Source organism: Carlito syrichta, unplaced genomic scaffold (assembly GCF_000164805.1).
Source record: "Carlito syrichta isolate Samal-C Ts95f unplaced genomic scaffold, Tarsius_syrichta-2.0.1 Scaffold305689, whole genome shotgun sequence".
Lineage (NCBI taxonomy): Eukaryota > Metazoa > Chordata > Mammalia > Primates > Tarsiidae > Carlito > Carlito syrichta.
The window spans coordinates 718,425-736,541 of NW_007249785.1; the positions used below are offsets into that span (position 1 = coordinate 718,425).

General features: G+C 36.9%; 1 protein-coding gene across 1 annotated transcript in view; it reads right to left on the bottom strand.

The window, feature by feature from the left end:
* GMCL1 (germ cell-less, spermatogenesis associated 1) overlaps positions 1-18,117 on the bottom strand; it is a 38,816-nt gene that overhangs the window by 14,069 nt on the left and 6,630 nt on the right. Inside the window, exons 5-9 of the mRNA XM_008062388.1 lie at positions 18,032-18,097; positions 15,383-15,467; positions 13,377-13,467; positions 8,582-8,719; positions 2,741-2,810 (exon numbers count right to left, since the gene is read on the bottom strand). Coding sequence (XP_008060579.1) covers positions 2,741-2,810; positions 8,582-8,719; positions 13,377-13,467; positions 15,383-15,467; positions 18,032-18,097 — 450 coding nt within the window. The remainder of the gene's footprint in view (positions 1-2,740; positions 2,811-8,581; positions 8,720-13,376; positions 13,468-15,382; positions 15,468-18,031; positions 18,098-18,117) is intronic.

The window sequence follows — 18,117 nt, forward strand, 5'->3', positions numbered from 1 at the left end:
GGTAAATTCTGTGCAGGGGGAAGAATATTTCAGGCAGAAGGAATAGCAGATAAAAAAGAATTGGAGCATAAAATACCAAATGTACAAGGAATTTACTGCAACTGCAGCACATGAACATAAGCGTTTAGCACATATTTAGTGTAGATGAATATGAGACGACATGAAGCTAAAGACATCTGGGACAGAATGCTGACAGTCCCCAACAGGCCATGCTAATAAGTTTCAGCTGCTCCTGTAGGTAACAAAGAGTTACCAGGCATTTTTTTCCTGTAACTTTCAAACTTTTTATTATGAGAAATTACAAGCATATGAAAGTAGAGGAAATAACATAATGAGCCAAATTTTCTTACCATCTAGCTTCAATAATTTTGAATAGCTATACTGTGATACCTTAACTGTCATCAAATATCCCTGGACAAACTTAAGCAGGGAAGTGACACAATTATATTTTTGTTTTAGAAAGTGAACCCTCTTGGCAATGTGGAAGAGAGTTTGGACAAGGAGGACCCTAGAGGGAGACTTTACTAGATCATAATCTAGTAGCCAGGAAATACACTGTCTTCTTCACTTTAGTAGCCCCATAGCAGGGAACTTAGTGTCTGTGGAATAGAACATTTCATCAGGGCAATAAAATCATATGCAGTTGACCCTTGAACAATATAGTTCTGAACTGCTTGGGTCCACTTACATGCAGATTTTTTTTACACAAACCCAGATCAAAAATGCAGTGTTTGTGGAATGCGAAATCCTCAGAGGCAGACAGCTGACTTTTCACATATGCAGGTTCTAAAGAGCCAACAGCAGGACTAGAGTATGTGTGGATTCTAGTAAACGCAAATGTCCTGAAACCAATGCCCCATGCATACTGACAGATAGAACTATACTTCTGAGGGCAGCCAAACACTTACTCTAGCTCAGCATCTTAGATGAGACTCCATACTGACCTCAGTAAGGATATGGATGAGAAAAATCTTGAAAAATAAAGAACACCCAAAACTTATAAACTAAATACACAAAAAAGCAGGATGATTTAGACATTATTTCATACATTACAAAATGTTTCAAATCTCAATTCTATTAAACAATTAACTCTTATTTTTTGGCTTCTATTTATTATTTCTATTTCGGTAATTTTACTATATTTGTATTGGATAAGTATGCTACAAATATCTTTGTAAAAAGATGGCATTATATGGCTGGGCATGGTGGCTTATGCCTGTAATCCCAGCACTTTGGGAGGCCAAGGTGGAAGGTTCATTTGAGCCCAGAAATTCAGGACCAGCCTAGGAAACATAGTGAGACTTTGTCTCCATAAAATATAAAAAAATTAGCCAGGCATGGTGGCATGCACCTGTAGTCCCAGCTACCCGGGAGGCTGAGGCAGAAGGCTCACTTGAGCCCTGGAGGTCAAGGCTGTGGTGAGCAGTGACTGTGCCCCTGTACTCCAGCCTGGGCCACAGAGGGAGAACTGGACTAAAAAAAAAAAAAAAGAGAGAGAGAGAGAAAAGATGGGATTATGAAGTAGACACCAAAAATCCTGGATAATAATGACCTCATAATCATCATGAATTTATATAACACTTTCATACACTACTATGTGAATACAAATTTATATAAACTAGGCCATTATTTTAGAAAATTTTTGGTATATATAAATGGGTTAAAAGAGATCAGGAGAAAAAAATTAAACTTATGAAGACCTCTTCTACATACTCAAAGATAGACTCTCGCTTCACACTACCTACTTCAAGGAGCTAGTACAAGCATCAAGTCATAAACGTAAAAGCACTCCTGTGAATCGCAAAGCACCATAAAATGAAAGAATAACTTTCTTTCCCTTAGAATACATAAAGTGTATAAATATTTTGTAGGTGGAGTCCTATGTTTTTTTTTTTTTTTTTTACACAACTATGTAAAAAAAAGAATGATTTATTTTCCGAGTCCTATGTTTTTATTTTACCTATAACAAGATGATTTCACTTTAGAACCAGAAGGTAGTTCACTTTAGACTTAAAGATCTTCAAAACTTATTACATTAATCAGAATTTGACAATATTATCACAAATAAGAAAATTAACTTTACCTATATATAAATATAAAAATTATGCTTTATGGAAGCATTATTTCAAGTAATATCTAAATATATTGAAAGAAAGTCATCAATAATACTAGGTGAAACAAAGTATGCAGATTAAACATTCAGTTTTGTTAAGATAGCAAATGACAATTTGAACATTCCATTAAATTATCTAATTAACCAGAAAGATATTTATAAGATTGATATTATAAAAATGTAAAAATAAAGCCGGGCTCGGTGGCTCAGCCTGTAATCCCGTGCCTTTGGGAGGCTGAGGTGAGTGGATTGCGTGAGCCCGCGGGTTCGAGACCCGCCTGGGCAGCGAGACCTCATCTCTACAATAAATCAAAAAATCAGCCGGGCGTAGTAGTGCATGCCTGTAATTCTGGCTACTTGGAAGGCTGAGGCGGAAGGATCGCCAGAGGCCAGCAGGTCGAGTCTGCGGTGGCTGGAAGCGGCCACTGCACTCCAGTCTGGGTGACCGAGTGAGACTCCAACTCAAAAAAAAAAAAAAAGTAAAAATAAAAGTAGATTATATGAGCTTTACTTCAATAGCTTTACTTTTCAATATCATTACTAATTTTTTGACATATTAATACATTAAAAAATTTATAGTGTTAAGTTTTTTTTTAAATGAACAATTATGTGATATAATATACCTACCCCACCTCACTGTCTTGTTCTGCCCGTAGCATAGCAAGCCACTGCTGTTTATATACAGAGAAGAGCCATTCTAAAATGTAAAAATAAATACATGAATTAATAGTAATAAATAAAAATAGAAGAACATAAAGGATTCTAAATAGTTGATATAATTGATACCATTTCTAAATTCTAGTTTAAAATGGCAATTTAAAAAGCAGGTAGCAGCCGGGCTCGGTGGCTCAGCCTGTAATCCTGCGCTTTGGGAGGCTGAGGTGAGTGGACTGTCTGAGCCTGAGGGTTCAAGACCCACCTGGGCAACTTGGCGAGACCTCATCTCTACAATAAATCAAAAATCAGCCGGGCGTGGTAGCACGCGCCTGTAGTTCCAGCTACTTGGAAGGCTGAGGTGGAAGGATCGCCGGAGCCCAGCAGGTCGAGGCTGCGGTGGCCGGGAGTGTGCCACTGCACTCCAGTCTGGGCGACAGAGTGAGATCCAACTCAAAAAAAAAAAAAAAGCAGGTAGCTTATGTTTACCAATATGCCGTTACAATGTGGCTTAACTATCTTTAAAGTGGTAAAGGTTGGCCGGCATGGTGGCTCAGCCTGTAACCCCAGCACTTTGGGAGGCCGAGGTGAGAAGACTGCCTGAGCCTGGGGGTTCGAGATCAGCCTGGGCAACTTGGTGAGACCTCGTCTCTACAAATAAATCACAAAAACTAGCCGGGTCTGGTGGCATGCGTGTGTAGTTCCAGCTACTTGGTAGGCTGAGGTGGAAGGATCACCTGAGCCTAGCAGGTTGAGGCTGCAGTGGGCATGAGCATGCCACTGCACTCTAGCTTGAGTGACAGAGTGAGACTCCAACTCAAAATAAAAAGGTAAAGGTTATCTAGTTTTGCCCAGGCTAGACTATATTGAGATTGCATATATTCAAATTAGGATGCAAATTCTTAGTTAAAAATATATTCTTGCATTTAAATTTCCTTTCATAGCTCATATTAATTTTCAATGTAAAAATCGCTCCAAAAACAATATTTTCAGTTTTATAAAAGTTCTACCAGAAAATTAAATAAAGGACTTTTATTTACATTATCTAAAAATAAGCTATTCCTAAACTAGCAGATGAAGCATGCATGCCCAAGAAATAATTCTGGAGTATTAGATTTAGACAACTACTATTAAGAATAAAATATTTTAATTTAAATTCTTCTTTTTTTTTTTGAAGCTGGATTTGTTGAGATAACAGAAAAGAACCCACAGTAGGAGGGGACCCGAGGGGGTGCCCTCTTTTTAAAAGTTGTTATTTTTTAGAGACAGGGTCTCAGTCTGTCACCCAGGCTGAAGTGTGGTGGTGATATCCTAGCACAGTGTAACCTTGAATTCCTGGGCTCAGGCAATTCTCCCACCTCAGCCTCCCAATTAGCTGAAACTGCCATAGCACTAATTTTTTTTTTTTGTAGAGATGGAGTCTGAAACTCTTGACCTCAAGTGATCCTCCCATCTTGGTCTCCCAAAGTGCTGGGATTACAGATGTGAGCCACCATGTCTGGCTTAAATTATTCTAAACAGAATAAAAATTATAGTTACAGATATTCCTTTAATAATAAGCATACAATTTTTTTCCATAAAACAAGTCTATGTAAATGGAAATTTAGTTATTTTAGATTAAAACATAGATTTATTAAAAATCAAAGTAAGCCGGGCTCGGTGGCTCAGTCTGTAATCCCAGCACTTTGGGAGGCTGAGGTGAGTGGACTGCCGGAGCCCATGGGTTCGGGACCCGCCTGGGCAACTTGGCGAAACTTCATCTCTACAATAAATCAAAAAATCAGCCGGGCGTGGTAGCGCGTGCCTGTAGTTCCAGCTACTTGGAAGGCTGAGGCGGAAGGATTGTCAGAATCCAGCAGGTCGAGGCTGCAGTGGCTAGGAGCATGCCACTGCAACCCAGTCTGGGCAACAGAGTGAAACCCTAACTCAAAACTAAAAAAAAAAAAAGAAAAGAAAAGAAAAAGAAACTTCAATTCAGTAAAAACAGGTTTAAGTACTTATCTAAACTTTAACAGACTAAAGCTCAAAACAAAAACTCAAAATGGGTAGGTCAGGGTGCTATTTAATAATGCCATGAATCAGCAGCTGCAGATCTAGTTTACAGCAGTTCTGAATGCACACGCAGTATTTTAGCAATAGAATAAACATAAATTAAAATGAATTTAGAGTACTTCCCTTGTTTTATACAAATAATATGGGAAGAGGGGGTCTTTAAAAACCACACCATTTGAAAATCTCACATCTAACAATTATAAACTTTAAAAACCAAATACAAAGATAAAATGTATCCTAACTTGCCCAGTATTTTATTGTTTAAGTGAAAGGAAAAGTGTATCTTTAGATACACACACACACAAGACTCCAAGTAAAACCTGTAAGGCTTACACAAAAAAACTAAGTCTACCAGTTGAACTGCTGTATGAAACACATAAATCAGATGTAGAAGAGGAAGGTGAATGACTAAAAATTTACGTAATAAAAATTTCTACACAGACCAATAAGAATGGCTTTTTTTTTTTGAGTTGGAGTTTTACTCCATCGCCCAGGCTGGAGTGCAGTGGCACGCTCATGGCCACCCCAGTATCAACCTGCTGGGCTCCAGCGATTCTTTCACCTCAGCCTTCCAAGTAGTCAGAACTATAGGTGTGCACTACCACACCTGGCTAATTTTTTATTTATTGTAGACTAGGTCTCACCAAGTTGCCCAAGCTGGTCTCGAACCCTTGGGCTCAGGCAATTCACTCGCCTCAGCCTCCCAAAGTGCTGGGATTATAGGCTGAGCCACCGAGCCCAGCCAATAAGAGTATTTGGTACAGAGCATCTAGGGGTAAAACAATACAAAATTATGAACAAGCTTGGCTCAAAAATATTCATGTATAATAACATAAAAATCAAATTCCAAAGCTATTTTTTGAATAAAATTTATTATGTGGATTTCATTTTCAGCAACTTATTTTCACAAAATAACAGTGAAGCAAGTGGGTAGAAAGCTTGAACACAGTGGTTGAAGTTTGATATCATTCTTTGATATAAAGAATGCAAAAGAGGAATGACCAAGTAAAAGTAGTGTAAGAAGCCCCAGGGCCCAAGCTTAGTGCTGAGATGTGAATTTGTGGTGGCACCAATACAAAAGTTACAGAATACTCTGCAGCAGTACTCAGCACAAAGTAGAGGGTACAGGAACAACAAAGGTTTGATTTAGTTTTAGGGTTGTGACAAGTGAAGGACACAGAGTTGAAGGCAATTATGAAAGTGATCTAGCATGATGTATCATGAAATCCAAGCTCAACAGGGAAGAAAAGGCAGGAGAGAGCTTAAAGAATGGCAGAAAGTGGAGGCTTAAAATGGACTGGTGGTAGTCAAAGAACAGTGTAAATGTGAATGAGACATGAATATGCTAGAAGGTTATATAACATCCTGAAAACGACTGGATTTCTGATGCTGAGAAATTCTGGGTTACACAAGGTTCACAGTGTTTCCAGGTTTTAGGTGGAAAGTGTCTAATGCAGGAGACTGGGTTATTAAAGTGATTTGTTCATGTGAACACATTATGTGATTAGACTGGGATGGGAAGAACAGAGAGTAAATCAAGTGCCCAAGTCTTAAATGAAAGCAGAGAAATGACTGGTAGTCAGAAGAAGATGGAGGCTCAAATCACAAGCAATCATGGCTTGTAAAGGGCTGAAGGGGGCTAGGACCATGACAAATCTTGCCTCCTGGCCCTATATTAGCAGGGTGAGAGACAGAAAGTCCTCTACAGAGGGAAAATAAAATCTTCTGGGAGAGCTAAGAAAATGGAAGAAGATGAAAGATTGTGCTGTCCCTGGCTCCAGAGCACATAATTTATGAGGAATGGTAACAAGAAAGGTCACAGGTATCAAAGTGGAGGAAAGTATGCCAATGAGAGTATGGAAGAAGACATTTAATGAACCTAACAAGATAAATTTAATTCTATGAAATAATGGAGTTCAACTGTGCTTGACACAGTTGAATCCTAAAATAAAGCACTTTTATGCAGAGTAATGATTTAATTTTTAATTAATCATGTGTCTAAATTTTTTATCTAAAGATGGTACATGGATGTACTAAAATTCCCCCAGATTGCTAATGCCTAACTTTGATTAGTGTTTGCAACTATTTCTGAAACATGATCGCTAAATTTTAGGGTCAATCAAAATTTTTCAATTTATTTCAAATCTAAGATATCTTCCTACTGAGAGCATATACCAATCTACTGCCATAATGTGAACTAGGTGGCTTCTTTCTGTTCCCTCACAAACAGTGTGATATATAATTATATGTAAGATGGAATATTATAAAAATTTTAAAAGGCTTCTCCAGTAATTTCAAATCAGAGGAAAAAAAAATGACTGAAATATGGCCAGAAATACAGGATCTAAATTCTTTCTGCTTTTATACTGAATAAGATATTTCAGACTAGAAATACTTGTACCCATTTTGCATTCCAAAAATATAAAGCTCATCCACTTGCATCACACCTAAATTAAACTACTTTAGAACAGACTCTTTTTTCAATCTCTTTCAAAATTCCTTTTTAAAGCCTTAAAAGGAAGTGCAACTGGAGAGTGGCATATATAACTGGTTTTGGCATCTAATATTAAATCATCGCTAGGGCCTGGTGTTTAACACATACTAAAAGTATTATAGAATTGCTATACTATGTGGAATATAAAATTTAGAGAATCTGTGACTTAAACAGTATCTATAAACCTGTTAAAGTTATTTTATTTTTTTGAGTCAGAGTCTCACTCTGTCACCCAGGCTGAAGTGCAGTGGCATATCACAGCTCACTGAGCCGCGACCTCCTGGGCTCAGGAGATCCTTCTGCCTCAATCTCCTGAGTAGGTGGAACTCCAGGCACGTGCCACCATGCCTGGCTATTTTTTGTAGACAAAAGGTCTCACTATGTTGCCCAGGATGGTCTCGAGCTCCTGAGCTCAAGTGATTCTCTGGCCTCGGACTCCCAAAGTACTGGGATTGTAGGTGTGAGCCACTGCACCCAGCCTTAAAGTGATTTTATAAAAATGCATTACTACAAAATATACCAGAAGAGTTAATTCTAGGCTTTCTTTTAATACCTTTCCAAATAAGTATACAGATTTCAAGAACAATTTAAATCTATAAACATACAGGTATAACAAAACTGAAGTGTCAAAAATAATTGAAACTTTTCAGACAAATCTTTAATTCTAATTATTACTACAAATGTTTTACAAGTAAATCTTCAAACAGAAATTCGGTTTTCTATTTCTTATATACATAGTATGTATATACATATATACATACTATATATATAGTACTAAACTGAATCTTTCACAAGCACTATAGATTTAACTTAAAAATAGTTAAATCAGTGATTATTTCAAAAAATTTAAATTATAATTATCAAAGATATTGCATTTGCTTTAACATTAAGTTTAAGAGTTTAGACTAAGAAAATAAAAAATGTTAAGGAGTACTAATAGAAAAAGCAGTTATGACCTCTACTTCAAAAGTCATTTTTAAAAGTCTTATTCAAAATAGTGTACTAGTTTAACAAATTAAAGAATATCCATATTACAGAATACTATATAGTCATTTAAATATTTTAGAGAGTATTTAATGAAATATGATATGGGAAAATACCCAAAATATATAACATGAGAACAGAAAATTACCTAGATAGTATGATTCTACTTTGGTGTAAAAATGTCTACCTTTTTGGAATTGAGAATAATTTCTATTTTATTCATTATTCTTTGCCGTTATATATGACTGTTATAATCAGAAATATATTAAAATAAAAAATCTTACCTGAAGGTACTAGAGAATCTTGTTCAATAATTCTTGCAGAAGCCAGATCACTAATAATATACTGCAACCTTAAATGTCTGAATACTGACACAAATGGTTTTCCTTGTTCAGTTTCAAGAAAGGTCATACCTTCAAAATCTATAAAAAACAGTTTAAGTTAAATAGCCATTCTTTTCAAAACTATTATTTTATTCCTGAGCGTTTTTATGGATGGGAACACGCAAACATCTGCTCAAATACAAATAAGCTAGTTTCAACGTTTTCAAGAATTTTATAAACCTCAGGTGTATGGATTAAAAACTTAGGGAGATTTTTTTAAGAGCTCCAGGAAATTAATTTTATCCTAATTAGAGCCCTGGGCTGGGAATTCAGCTATATGTATGTTTCTGGAGTTTGGAGTTTATAATGCAGCAAGGCGGAAGAGGAAGGCTTGAGAAATGTACTTAGACTCTCTTTCTAGAATCCTCCTCCCAGGAACTGAACACTCCGGTGAAACTCCAGAGCCCAAAAGCCTCACTCTAGGGTCTTCACAAGATACACAGGATATGGAATATATCTTAGAATTCTTCTAACTTATGCTTCAGCTACATGTAAGCTATATGTAATGAACACTAGTTATCTTAATTCTTCATTAAGACATAAAATAAGGGCTGGTCTTGGTGGCTCAGCCTGTAATTCCAGCACTTTGGGAGGCCAAGGTGAGTGGATTGCCTGAACCCAAGGGATTAAGACCAGCCTGGGCAACTCGGCGAGACCTTGTTTCTACAATAAATAAATTAGCCGGACATGGTAGCACACGCCTATAGTTCCGGCTACGTGGAAGGCTGAGGTGGAAAGATTGCTAGAGCCCAGCAGGTGGACGCTGGGATGGCCATGAATGTGCCACTGCACTCCAGCCTGGGCGACAGAGGTGAGACTCCGACTCAAAAAAAAGATACAAAATAAGAAAGATATTGTAGCCATAGATTTGTAACACCTGGGTAGTATTAATGTATTAAAATAATTCATTTATAAATTATATGAATAATTTTCTTTAAGGGAGAATTTAAGGTTATTGCTAAAAATTACTCTCAGTTGCATTCCAATGTGCTTTCATGAGTGGGAAGAAAACAACTAGTTATTACTATCAAACAGGTATTAGTGCATAAGCCCTAGTCTAAGTTGCTATTCAGGATAAGGAAAAAAAAAGATGAGAGCTGCCATTATCAACTATTATGTCTCAAACCATGCTTCACATGGAACACAGGTTTTATGTGAATCAGAAAGGTGTCCCCACAGAAATAATTTTTTCCTGAAAATTGTAAAAAGACAGTCAAGTTAATGAAAAGAGTTTTCACAATTTTCCTTTTTGTAGCATATATTTTTTGTATTCCTTTGGCACCTGCCCAAAAGTCAAGCAAAATAAACAAGAAAGCAGTGCACTCATTAAAAAATTAATAGCTAACATTACTTATTTATACAACAGGCATGTGATTGTGAATTTATATCTCTTGTCCTTTTTAAAAACAAAATAATAACACTGCTCAAGCTCATATGTTGAATTAAATTTATCAATCTCATGGAGTGTATTGAGAATACTATTATGTTCTTACAAGTGTTCTGTCATACATGAATAAGTTGTAAAAATAGAATTCTTGATTGTCTCGTAGAAATTTGATAATTTTCCCATGAAGCCTTTTCTTCAAGGTTGTAGAAGAAATTGACTAGTTTACTATTGTAAGAACTCATAGAATCTAAAAAGTGTTTTAAAGTTTCTTTCTGGCAAACATGTGGCTATACTAATTCCATCAGCAAGTCCTAGGAATAACCGTATAGAAAACTTTCTAAATTTCTATTGTTTCTTGTAGTCCTGACACATATATACCTAAAAAGTCAAATAAGTAAGAAAACTTAAAATATACCAAAATGTAATGAGTGAGGGGACCACAAGTGATTTTTTGATCCTATTTCCTTATATATGCATTTCCTTTATAATTTTAAAATTGTTTGAAATGATCCTATAAAGTCCTCACAGAAAAACAAAGGCATTAGACATACATTTTGCTTTGTGCAATAAATTTCTCCTGAAAAGTTACCTTAGACTGTATACTTTTACATATAGGGGCTGGGGCAGAAAGCCAAAAGGGGAAAACCAGAAGTGGACCACAGCTTCCTATTCTGGTTTCTTTCACTTAGGCTACAGACTAATTTCTCCTTTAATAGATTTATGTGGTTGATTCATATGGAGTACAAATGAGCATGAGGTTATGTCAACATTTACCTACCTGTTTGTTTCTACTGAGTCTCTTTTTTTTTTGAGTTTTATAATATTTTATTATCAAAGAAACAGCTGCTTTAATGTGTCTCTCCTGCAGCTGTTAAATTTTTTTTTTTTTTTGAGGCAGGGTCTTACTCTGTCTCCCAGGCTGATGTACAGTGGTGCAGTCATAGTCCACTGCAGCTTCAACCACCTGGCCTCAAGTAATCCTCCCACCTCGGCCTCCCGCGTAGCTAGGACTACAGGAAGGAACCACTACACCCAGCTAATTTTTCTATTTTTGGTAGGGATGGGGTCTCACTGTGTTGTCTAGGTTGGTCTCAAACTCTGGGGCTCAAGCAATCCTCCCACCTCGACCTCCCAAAGTACTGGGATTACAGGCATGAGCCACCACACCTAGCTCCCTTTGTCTCTTTAACTTCTCCACCCTCCTTGTCTTTTTCAGTTTTTCACTCTCTCCTTGTTTTTTAAATTCCCTCCTCTATTTTGCTCTGCTATAATTTCCTTAATGTTCCTTTAATTGCCATCATGTAATAGTAAAGTATAACTTAAGAGATAAGTTTAGTATTTTGGTCTTCAACTAAATCAAATTAGATTTTATTAACATGGTTCTTTACACATCTGACTACATAAAATAAGTCTACACAGTATATTTAAACAAGACATAAAGAACACTAAATTTAAAAATTAATAACATCTATTTAACAAAAGACATCTTTAATAAAGTTAAAAGGCTAGGTGTCTCATGCCTGTATTCCCAATACTTTGGGAGGCTGAGGCAGGAGGACTGCTTCACCCCAGAAGTCTGAGACCAGACTAGGCAACATAGTGAGACCTCGTCTCTACAAAAAAAATCAGCCGGGCTTGGCTGCACGCTCCTGAGTAGTCCTAGCTACTCAGGGGGCTGAGGTGGAAGGACCACCTCACCTCAACCCAGAATGTCAAGGTTGCAGTAAACCATGATTGTGCCACTGTACTCCAGCCTGGACGCCAGAGTAAGATCCCAACTAAAAAAAAAAAGATAAACTACAAACTGTAAGATAAGTGCAAAGCATATATATGACAAAGGGCTGACTATCAAGAATATATGAAGAATGCCCACAAATCATTAAGACAAATCCTATATTAAAATAGGAGAAAGACCTGAACCGACATTTCACAGAAAATGAAACATATGGCCAGGAAACACCTCAAGGCCTGTTTAATGTCTTTAGTTATAAAGGAAATGAAAATTAAGACCACAATATGAAGTAGTTCCATAACAACTAAAACAAAATGATACCCTATCCAGGGGTATGCTGCAGCTGGCACCTGCTGGCTCACAGGAGCTGACTGTGCATCTTTTTCCAACTATGCATTCAGTGAGGTTGGGCTGGTAGCTTAAATTCAGCCACAGTGGGAGAATTTGTACCACCGAGATTTAAAAATGCTACAAATCAGGGGTTATTTTTTCAGAGGATCAGCTTATTAGCACACTACTATGTTACGTATGTTAAGACATATATGCATAATGCAGTAATATTTTTTCTAAGAATAATAATAATACAGACAAAATTCAAAGTCATGGTTGAGGAAAGGCAGAGGTACACCACAGAAAAGAAATACATGAGTAAACTGAAAGTTATTAATATTCCAGTACTTGAAGGTTAGTTCACAGAGGTTCAACATATTAAAAATAAGTCTTCAAGACTTCTCTAAATACCTCATTCAAGAAGCATCCTTGATTCCAAATACAGGTTACATGCTCCTTCTATGTTCATTCCTCAAAATTTAGAAATAAGTTTTTTAAAAAAAGCATAAAAGGTGGCCATATATGGACCAAGAATGACAATAAACTAAGAAAACCATGGGTGAGTGCAGGGGGAAAAAAAGAAAGAAAATCTTGAGCTAAGGATTATGATTTATCTACTACTTTGCATCTGAGGGACCATTAAAATTTTTTTTCTAGATCTGTTTTAGCAAAGTAAAAAATAAATACATTGCATGCTCCCCTCTGCTCAGATAAGACCTTATAACAATTGACCTTAACCAATTTTAAATTAACTCTCCACTGAGAATATGATGAAAGATATGGAAGCTCTACCCACCTTCTCAAAGTCATGCAGCAGGCATGCATGCATGTGAACACACACACACACACACATACACACACACAAAATCAAGTTCTGCATCCACTTTTGGGGGTTAGTGATACATGGAATCCTACCCATGGCCCTCATGTTAAGAACTGCTGCCTAATAGGGTAGAGTTTGTTAGGGAAAATTCAATATGATCAAACAGACAAATGCAGTTCAAGATCTTATGATGATAAAATGAAAAAAACAACAGTTTTGGAGGGATAAGAGTATGGCAATAGCTTAAGCAGTAATAATTCAGATAATAAGAAGTATGATACTTTTCTTATCTAGCCTCAGTTTTCTCACCATAAGTGAAGAGCTGAAATAGATAAAAGCTCTACTATTAAGTCCATAACAAAGTCAGGGTCTGATTTTAATAGATTTCCTTAAAAAAAATTTTTCTAAAAAATTTAAGGCATACCTCTTTTCCGCTTAGAAAACCAGACATCTGTTTCCGTCAAAAGCTGTTTTAAAGACCCATTCCAAGAAGGCACAAGTTGAAGGAACATCCACTAGGTTAAAAAAAATTGAGAAAAAAACTATAGAACTTCATTTTATGATTTTACATTTTTTAATTGCTTCCATTTTAAAAAATTTGATTTCCATTTTATAAGAAATTGAAAGAATGAGGTAGAACTATTAGATGAGATCCTTACAAACTTTAAATTTATCACGGTACAAATCATAGTCCAGTGACAAACACTGGATGTGTGTGTGGGATGGAGCAAGTGAATCCCTGAGAAGTATTTATGGGCACAAACACACTGTAGATTATAATGTTAAAAAGGTAAACGTTTAATGTATATATTACATTAGTAGTTTTATACAAATTTATTCTACTCACCAATTAACAACTCAATTTCACTAACTACTATGTGAGAGCATAAAAGTAATAAATTAAACATGGGAAAAAGGAGTTTGTCTTATTGTTACTGAGATAATTTGCAGAGTGCGTAAGAGCAAGGATTTTAAATCCTAGACCTACCACTTAATAGCTGGGCAAACTACCTAATTTCTCTTGGTCTTAATTTCTTCATTTGTAAAATGAGCTTTAAAATGTCTACTTCATAAGACACTGAAAGAATCAATATACGTAAATACCTAGAATGGTGCATGGCATATAGTAAGCACCTTGTAAGTATTAGTGCTTACCATTACTGGCATAAAAGCAGTTATAACAACAGGAAAGAGTGCTACTGTGCTACTGTGATGCAGAGATAGAAACAAGTTCTCTACCACTCTTCTAAAGACTGGATAGCCCAGGGAGGCCCAAACTTAACCTGCATGATGACCATTTACATACCTAATACTGTGTTGTATACCGCATCTTTAAAATTAAAAAAGATTGGATAGACCAGATACTAAGCTTCCTTGAAGCAAAATAGTAATAAAATCTCATCTCTACCATAAAAACAAATAATCCCAAAGATATGTCTCATTCCCAGGTTTCACAACCATGTTAAATGCAGCACTCTGTTCTGGGGATAAAAGGCTAAAGGAAAGATTATGTAGTGGGAAGATGGCAATGGTCTCTGCCTAAGACTCCTCAGACCTGGTCTCTGCCTCAAGTCTGCCACTTAGCAATTGTAAGAATTCTGAGTTTTACTCTCTATGGTAAAATAATAATAGCTGGTTTGTGTCTTTAAATAGCTGTGAAAATAAAATTAGATTGAAAAATGTTAAAACTTTTCAAAAGGACGAAGTAAAACATATACCAGATGTGCAAACAGGTCATTAAAAGAAGAACGTTGGCCAGGCTTGGTGGCTCAGCCTGTAATCCCAGCACTTTGGGAGGCCGAGGCGAGTGGATTGCCTGAGCCCATGGGTTCAAGACAAGTCTGGGCAACTTGGCAAGACCTCGTCTCTACAATAAATCAAAAATTAGCCAGGCATGGCAGCACGAGACTGTAGTTCCGGCTACTTGGAAAGCTGAGGTAGAAGGATCGTCGGAGCCCAGCGGGTCGATGCTGGGGTGGCCATGAGTATGCCATTGCACTTCAGCCTGGGTGACACAGTGAGACTCCAACTCAAAAATAAAAAATAAAAAGATACAAGAATATCAACACTTTCTAAAAAAAGTATGTGTAAAAATTCCATCATAAAATGATTAACTAAAGATCAACTTTGAAAACATTGCTGAAAATCATATAAAACGGTTCTAATGATAATACAATAACATGTTTGTTGTTGAAGAAAAATCTGGGAAAGAATAGAAAAGTATTTCTAAAATAGAAGAGTACATAGAATAAAGTTAAAAATCACTCACAATACCAAATCCCAAAATATAAAGACTTTTTAATGCCTTGATATAGTTCCTTTTCTTACATTTTCAACCATCCTTTTATCAGTATACACTTGCTATTTCCAGTTTTTCACTATTACAAGCAATGCTGAGGTGACATCCTTGCATGTATCATATGTCAGTACCTTTTTTAGTGCTGTGTATACATCCATTTCCACTTGCATCACAAATAAGTTAGATGAACCAATGAGCTGTTTCATAACATTTATACTGAAAAAGAAAATGAAGGGAGTGAGCACAGGTTTCATGCATAGGCTAAAGGATCCCTTGGAACTAAAAACTGTCTTTCTTGTCAAAAGAAAATATGGAATTAAAAATGACAGCAGGTTTTTTGCCTAAGACAAAGAATCTTAGGAAACAATCTCTTTGGATACAAGCATACTTTTAGTTCAGATGGTGTACTGTGAAAGATATTTTTTCCACACTGATAGGGAAACAAATTTTAAAAAGAGCTTTGATCTGCTGATTAATCAAGTCAAAGCAAGGTCCCAATAAGATAACTTTTACTCTGCTCGGATAATGTAGCAGCCTTCCTTTCTTGCCTTCCACCGCCCCACTTCTATGGTTGGATAAAAAAGACACTTGTCAAGCCGGGCTCGGTGGCTCAGCCTGTAATCCCAGCACTTTGGGAGGCTGAGGTGAGTGGATTGCCTGAGCCCGCGGGTTCGAGACCCGCCTGGGCAACTTGGCAAGACCTCTTCTCTACAATAAATAATAATAATAAAAAAATTAGCCGGGCGTGGTAGCGCATGCCTGTAGTTCTGGCTACTTGAAAGGCTGAGGCGGAAGGATCGCTGGAGCCCAGCAGGTCGGGAGCGGCCACTGCACTCCAGTCTGGGTGACAGAGTGAGACTCCAACTCAAAAAAAAACCCAACAACAAACAAAAAGACACTTGTCAAATTCACTAAAACAGCTGTATCTGCAAAGTAATCTTTAACCTCTAAGCTTAAGAGACTGCTTAGTCATAAAGTATGTTTTTATGCTATGTTTTTACTCAAGAGAATAAGATCAAGAAATACGTGTTAGTTTATATTTAGAGTAAAAAATGATAACACTGGTTGTTTGTTTTACGTTCCTTTCCTTAAGGCATAAAAAGCCAAGGAAGCTTCTGGGTTTTTAAGATGAACACTATAATTCAGTTTCCTTTTGAAAAAGCGCAATGAGAAATTGCAGTCTTCCTTCTGTACCTGTGGGGCACTGGTTTCAGGAACCATCTCAGATACCAACATCCTCGATGCTCAAGTCCCTTATATAAAATGGTATAGTACCTGCATATAACCTATGCACATCCTTCTATACACTTTAAATCATCTCTAGACATATTTATAGTACCTAATATAAATGCTACTAAAATGGTTATACTATATTGTTTTTTTAATTTGTATTATTTTTATGGTTTTTTTTTTTTCTCCCCCAAAGATTTTCAACTGGCAGTTGGGTGAATAAACGAATGCAGAATCCAAGGATACAAAGGGCTGACTGCATAAAAGAGAAAGAAATTAAAGTGTTTCCAATAATTTTCTTTTTTCTTTTCTTCAACTGCAAGTATCAGTTTCTAATGACTTTCAAACCAAATATACTGCAGAGATTTATTTATGCCTTGGCATCACTAGGTGATAAATGCTTCTCAAACTTTTCTACCAAGTTATCTCTTAAGGGCAGAAGAAAGAAAAGAACTTAAGAACCTAGGAGGTGGTCTAGTCATAAAAAGCAACATTTCAGCAGGGCTCGGTGGCTCAGCCTGTAATCCCGTGCTTTGGGAGGCCGAGGTGAGTGAATTGCCTGAGCCCGTGAGTTCGAGACCCGCCTAGGCAACTTGGTGAGACCTCATCTCTACAATAAATCAAAAAATCAGCCAGGCATGGTAGCGCGCGCCTGTAGTTCTAGCTACGTGGAAGGCTGAGGCAGAAGGATCGCCGGAGCACAGCAGGTCGAGGCTGAGGTGACTGGGAGTGGCCACTGCATTCCAGTCTGGGTGACTGAGTGAGACTCCAACTCAAAAAAAAAAAAAAAAAAAAGCAACATTTCTATAAATTGTGTTTTATCTTGAGAATTCAAGAAAATTTGAATTCCTTCTAGTCCAAAATGTATTTAAATGTAAAAATGTTTACCCTTCTCTCACCTCCCCCCCAAACTCAGTAAAACTGACATCCTAGGAAGCTGTGCCATGTGAGACTCCAACTCAAACAAAAAACAAACAAACAAAAAAACCAAAAGAAGTTCATTTCCACCCCGAATTTCTCAGACCCATCACAGATACCTTAGCCCTATTCCTACAAATGAGCTCCTTGGACCGGGTATGATGGCTCATGCCTGTAATCCCAGCACTTTGGAGGGCTGAGGTAAGAGGATTGATTTCCTGAGCTTAGGGGTTCAAGACCAGCCTGGGCAACTTGGTGTGACCTCATCTCTACAATAAATCAAAAAATTAGCCGGGTGTGGTGGCACGTGCATGTAGTTCCAGCTACTTGGAAGGCTGAGGTGGAAGGATCACCTGAGCCCAGGAGGTTGAGGCTGCAGTGGCAATGAGCATGCCACTGCACTCCAGCCTGGGCAACGGAGTGAGACTCCAACTCAAAAAAAGGTAGATGTAATATTCATTACATCATTCACAACAAAGAAAATAAATTTGTGTAACATTTCTTCAGTTTATAGATGTAGTCAAGACCTTTAAATTGTTCGCTTTTTTATAAGTAATATATTTTTATCGTGTACTTTAATGAAAAAAATATTTTAGGATGATCAATTATAAAGTTATTTGAAATTCAAATACCTGAGTTCTTTTAAAAGTTCAACATTCTGGTGAGTCATCAAATTGTTCAATAGCCATTCAAGGCACCTGAAATTAAAACATGTAAT